The sequence below is a fragment of the Colobus angolensis genome, unplaced genomic scaffold (genome assembly GCF_000951035.1).
Source record: "Colobus angolensis palliatus isolate OR3802 unplaced genomic scaffold, Cang.pa_1.0 Scaffold263, whole genome shotgun sequence".
NCBI classification, from domain to species: Eukaryota; Metazoa; Chordata; class Mammalia; order Primates; family Cercopithecidae; genus Colobus; species Colobus angolensis.
This window is the reverse complement of record NW_012115855.1, coordinates 1,408,151-1,414,305: the sequence shown is the minus strand read 5'-3', so window position 1 is coordinate 1,414,305 and position 6,155 is coordinate 1,408,151. Positions and strand designations below refer to the sequence as shown.

The 6,155-nt window shown below is 37.6% G+C and overlaps 1 protein-coding gene across 1 annotated transcript in view; it reads left to right on the top strand.

Annotated features, from left to right (window-relative positions):
- UST (uronyl-2-sulfotransferase) overlaps window positions 1-6,155 on the top strand; it is a 321,122-nt gene that overhangs the window by 181,864 nt on the left and 133,103 nt on the right. Inside the window, exon 3 of the mRNA XM_011947385.1 lies at window positions 1,168-1,323. Coding sequence (XP_011802775.1) covers window positions 1,168-1,323 — 156 coding nt within the window. The remainder of the gene's footprint in view (window positions 1-1,167; window positions 1,324-6,155) is intronic.

The window sequence follows — 6,155 nt, the reverse complement described above, 5'->3', positions numbered from 1 at the left end:
TTGCAGTGAGCCCAGGATCATGCCAGTGCACTCCAGCCTGGGCAAAAGAGCAAGAGCCTGTTTAAAAAAAAAAAAACTTTTATTTATATATATATATCAATAACAAGTGTTGGCAAGGATGTGCATAAATTAGAACCCTCATATGTTGTTGGTAGGAATATAAAATAGTACAGCTGTATTGAAAATGGTTTAGCAGTCCTTCAAAAAAATTAAACATAGGTTTACCACTCCTAGGTATGTACCCAAGAGAATCAGAAACATGTCCAACAAAAATTCATACATAAATATGCATAGCAACATTATTTGTAGTGGCCAAAAAGTGGAAACAATCCACTTGTCCATCAGCTGACAAGTGTATAAACAAAATATGATATATCGATACAATGTGATATTAATATTATTATATCCATAGAAAGGAATGAAGTATTGTCTCATACTGCAACAATGGAGGAGCCTGGAAAGACATTATTCTCAGTAAAAGAAGCCAGATACAAAAGGCTACATACTGTGTGATTCCATTTATAGGAAATGTCCAAACTCCTATAGGCAAAACCATAGAGACAGAAAGTAGATCAGTGGTTTCCAAGGTCCAGAGGCAATAGTGAAAATGGAAAGTGACTGCAAATGGGTACAGGGTTTCTTTTGGGGCTGATGAAATCACGTTCTGGAATTAGATAGTTGTGACGATTGCAAACTTTGTGAGTATACTAAATGCTATCAAAGTGTGCATTTGTAAAGAGTAAATTTTATAGTATGTGAATTACATCTCAGTTTTGAAAATTACCTTATTTGTTCTTGGTCACGCTATAAATTAAGTTGTTCTCATAAAGCATAAGCTTGCAAAAAATATTGTCATTAAGGAAGCATATTTATGTATTTTGTTTTTAAAAAGAAACAGAACAAGTTTGATAATCAATCTTAGAGACTGCATGAAATTTCACCAGTGCAGAGAGATAACAAGACCAACATTTCTCTCATTATGTCATGAAGATAAATATAGTTTATCACTTCTGGTGAACTGATATACATCCTTTTTATTAACCTGATTATAGGCCTTTTTCACTCAGATTTATTATATCAAACAGTGATTGTTCTGAAATTGAGGGAAGAATCATAAGTATTTCCATACAGACGTTTCATGTTTCTTCTCTTGTTTTTTTTTTCCAGGTACTACCTTTCCCAAGCCAGGTGGTGTACAACAGAGTAGGCAAGTGTGGGAGCCGTACTGTGGTCTTGCTTCTGAGAATCCTGTCGGAGAAGCACGGATTTAATTTGGTCACATCAGACATTCACAACAAAACCAGGCTTACTAAAAATGAACAAGTAAGTTGACTTTGCCCATTGTTGAATTGTATTTTGCTTCAGCTCATTTGTGTAACTAATGGGTGCCTTACAGGTCATTCTTCAGACTCCTGATGAATGAATACCAGAGTTTTGATTTCATGCTGTATTTTGGCCAGTGTGTGGAAGGAAATTTAAGTCAAGGCTTCCACAAGAACTCTATAAACCAGGGAATTTCCATGAAGGGAAACTTCCATTAGGACTGATGAAGGACTATGTGTACCTGCCTTTGTCTAGTTAGCTAAAATTAGCAATATATACACCTCAAAGAGTCACACCACCAAGCTATAAATAATGCTGACATCTTCACCATCAAAAGGAGAAGATTTTATTTTAATATTCATCCCTCTGCATTTTCTCACCAGTGTCCAGAATCTTTATGGTTAAATTAGTTGATGGGGGACATGAGCTTCCTGCTATGGGAAACTCAGAGGATCTTAGGCTTTGAGAGCAGCATTTGGAATGTTCAGTGGTAGGAAAAGAATTACCCCACATCACAGGAACAATTTTGCCCTAATGTAGCTGAGTTGTACAAGTGGATGTGTTAATGGTAGGATGGGAGTGCTGTGTTCTACCAAGAAGCTATGAAGGTTTACTTTGCAAACCTGTACAGAGGTAGGGGCAACAGTCTCTGTGGGGGTGCTCTGCTAATGTGGAAAACTCAGATAGAGTGTTCTCATGGTCATTTTACAGAGTTAGGTTTGTCATCCTGGTCTCAGAAACTGGCTTCTGTCTCCTTACCTACGTAGGATGAGCGGCCACCCAATGAGTGGTACCTGCGTGTTGGGAAGAAACAAGGAACATGTCTAACTATCTAGTTGAGATCATCATTATAAAAATTTCCTCACACCTGTAATCCCAGCACTTTGGGAGGCCAAGGATCGAGATCGAGACCAGGATTGAGACCATCCTAGCCAACATGGTGAAACCGCATCTCTACTAAAAATACAAAAAAATTAGCTGGGCATGGTGGCACCTGCCTGTAGTCCCAGTTACTCGGGAGGCTGAGGTAGGAGAATCACTGGAAGCTGGGAGGCAGAGGTTGCAGTGAGCCAAGATTGCACCACCGCACTCTAGCCTGGCAACAGAGTGAGACTCTGTCTCAATAAATAAATAATAAATAAATAAATAAATAATTTCCACCCATGTCCATTTTCTTTGGACTTAATCTCCAGCTTTGAGACATTCAGAACCTCACAAATGGAGGGAATCTCATTCTTAATTTACCAATTGTGTATTTCCATTTTATCTTGGGGGAAAGTAGAACTGTTTTAAGACAGTAACATAGCCAACCACACTTGTTCTAAAGCCACTATGTTTTGTGTCTTTTATAATACAGAGATCAAATTGCCTACTCCTTTGCAAACTTCCATTAAAGAATCACTCAGTATCAAGTTTAAATAGCCATTACCAGCACCAATAGTTAGAGTCATTACCAATCAGCAAAAACTATTTTAAGATTATACCTTGTAGGTTCCACGGTCGGGTCTCCGTAGAAAAGAATGATCTTTGGTGGCATTTAAGGATATTGCATTTTATGTATAACATTGTTTAGTAGGGGCAGGTTCTCTTTGATTACCTTACTTGATTGAAGAGCTAATGTGATTAGGCTGGTGATGCTTTTTAACTGCCTGAAAGAAAGGAATTATAAATAATTGCATTATTGTGATTTTATTATAATTGTTAAATTTGGTTTTCTTTTGAATCTAACTCTTATGGCTTGCATATCTATCGGATTACACATAAATATAATACAATGATACTCAGTTCCCAGATGCCTCATAAAACACAGTTGCTAGATTTTAGTTCCCCCTTCAGGAGAGAGAACAGACTACCCACAGAGAGTAGAACAAAAGTAACTTAAGGATTAGACATTGGGATGTTCAGGAATGCTTAGAAGAAAGAACACAAAGTACAGTATTTAAATGTGCCATGGGATTTTACAGAGATCAGCCTACTTTGTTTCCTATGAGGAGTGAACATGAAAAAGTAAAATACACTTGTAACTATGAATGGAATAATTTGGATTAAAAATTAACAGCAATTTACTAACCATGTGTAGATTGTTAGATCCAGAAAGGGTTAAAGACAAAGTCATCCTTCTCTTCTAAAATATAGGCTAGCTCTCATCTGTTTGGAATGGTTGGCTTGTCTGGAAGCCAGAGAAGAGACTAGACAGTCTTTTAAGATTCTTTCCAGCCCTGTGATTCTGTGATATATTTGTACAGCTTCTAGCATAATCTGTGTATTGTGTAGTTAAAACATTTCTGATTCCTGTGGTCAAAGTGACCTAGAATATATTTCATTACTTCGTTATTCCGGATTTCTATTAAATTGTAAGGCAGTTTTAAAAACACATGGCAAAGGTAAAGATAAGGTAGAAAAAACAAATATATAATTTTAATGTGAAAACAAACATAGTCACAGTGACCATTACCTCTCTGCAGCCAGTTTGTCTGGCTCTGGCATGCAGAGAGAGAAGCCAGGAAATAAAAGGACAAGAAACCCAGTTTGAAGTTAACAACATTTAGAGAAACACTTTTTTTGTCCATGTATTGTTTTTATTAAAGTTTCAATGTGCATAAAACAGAAAAAATATTATTTTAATATATATTCAAGAAATAATTTGTGGTATGAGTAGCTCCTTTTTTGGTAATTTATTAGAGGAACGCAAGGGGAAATGGTTTAGAAGACTAGTGGAAATTTTAGTCAGTTGTTCTCACCTATAAACAGTAGAATTCTGAAAATCTGTTCCCATAGAGTCATCATCCTCTAGAGTTAATAACAATTCCGCTTCAGGTGCAGTATGACTTAAACAGGCTCTTGTGGGCTGGCCTGGGTCTTTATCCACTGTGCAGAGAATTTCTTTTATGGGAGAAAATGTGCTCCAAGTTCCAAACTACTGACTTACAAATGAACTTTGGAATAGTATCCATTTCTAAGACTGAATTATCTATTCCATTTCATTCATACAAAAAGGCACCTCTCTAGGCCACAGTCAAATTCACACATGCATTGCTCTCTGGAGGGTAGCCATGATCACACAAACACACACACACACACACACACACACACACACACACACACAGAACTAAATTTTTAAAATCTATTAAATGGAACAAGACACTGAAGGGATTATTAAAAAGGAAAGGGAGCGTGAAGACGCCAAATGTTAGAATGCCTATAAAAATCCCACTACATCTGTCCTTATAGAAATAGAAATACCTTTGAAGTTCGTATTTTGGAAGACTCCGCCTCAACAGCACAGCATGGGCAATGGCTGCTGACCAAGCGTTGGACTTTCGCACAGCTCATCATGCAAACCTGTGATATCATTGCATTGATGCTCTAAAACCAGATTTCAGGGTCTTAAGCTGGCTTAAATTATCTCTTGAAAAATGGAGATTATATACAGCTTTGCAAAATAAGGAAGTTTTTTCCCCAGAAGACGTGGCGCGTGATTGCCAAAAAAACGCATAGCCATCTTTGGTTAAGACGTGACACCATCTTTCTGAGCATTGCTATAAATACAATAAAGGTCAACGTGCTGCAGGTGTATTACAGCTATGAGAATCCACAATTAATTGCATTCTCTTTAAAGAAAAGCAAAAGTTACCAGCATATTGAGAAGGCACATAATTCTACTCTTTCTATTTCTGTTGAAACTGAGGATTACGTATTGGATATAGCACCTGTTATTTGCTAATTGCTTTCCTTCATTGTTTCGTTGAACTTTTTGGACCTAAAAATATACTACTGAGTGGATATGATTCCCTGTTTTATGGGTGAGACACCTAAGACAATCAGATTGTAACTTTCCGAATACATTATAATGACTGTCAGTGGCTCTTGGCCTTGAACCTAGGCCTTCCTTAATCCAAAAGCCATTCTCATCATGCAGTGTTTATCTCCTCTGGCTGGGCAGCAGAATCTCAGCAGAGCCTTTTAAAACCTAGAGTTGCAATGGCCCTTCTCCTGGAGATTCTGGGGTAGGGCCCAGAAAACTTCTTTAATGAAGTGCCACAAGAGATTTTATGATGCAGCTAGGGTTAAGAAGCTCTGTTGAAATCATCATATCAGCATTGCCCTAGGTATGTTCCTGAGAATCCTAGTCCTCTAAGACATTGAAAGAAAGAAAATATTATGGTTCAATAAATTTGGCAAATGTTGCGAGCCTTGTCCCCAACGAATCAATTCACAATGATTATTTGCGTTTTAAAGACTTTGAAAATTAAAAACAAAACTGCAAACAAAAACAAACAATTTAACTGGGTTTCACCTAGCGTTTTTGCAGTCTTCATTGGTCAGGGGACTCTTTATGAGTGTTTGTGACTGATATGCACTCTGCAGAACTCCAATTCACAGTCTGTGAAATACTAGGCAAGTCCACATCCTCCCACCAGTTGTAACAGTAAAGGCTACTATATCACCATAAATGTCACATCTGTTCTGACTCTCCAACAGCTATTCAAATTATTAAAACCTTGAAGAGTTATGTAAACGTGGAGAAGAGAGAGATCTTATGTCCATGTGTCATAGATAGCTTTAGCTTCTTGATCAAAACAATATTTCTTTACAATATTTTAAACTTCCCTCTCCTATTGCTCTTGCCCACTGCAAGTTTCAAGTCTGAATGGTGGCTAGAAAGCAATGAGACTTAGGGGGAAACAGAAAACCCAAGTCACCTAAAGAAACCATGTGAAGTCTGTAAAAGTCTCCAGGCTGCAGGGATCCCTAAGGCGTGGTTAATCAGACCTCTGTTTAATCAAGAGATGGGCCAGGCATGGTAGCTGACGCCTGTAATCCCAGCACTT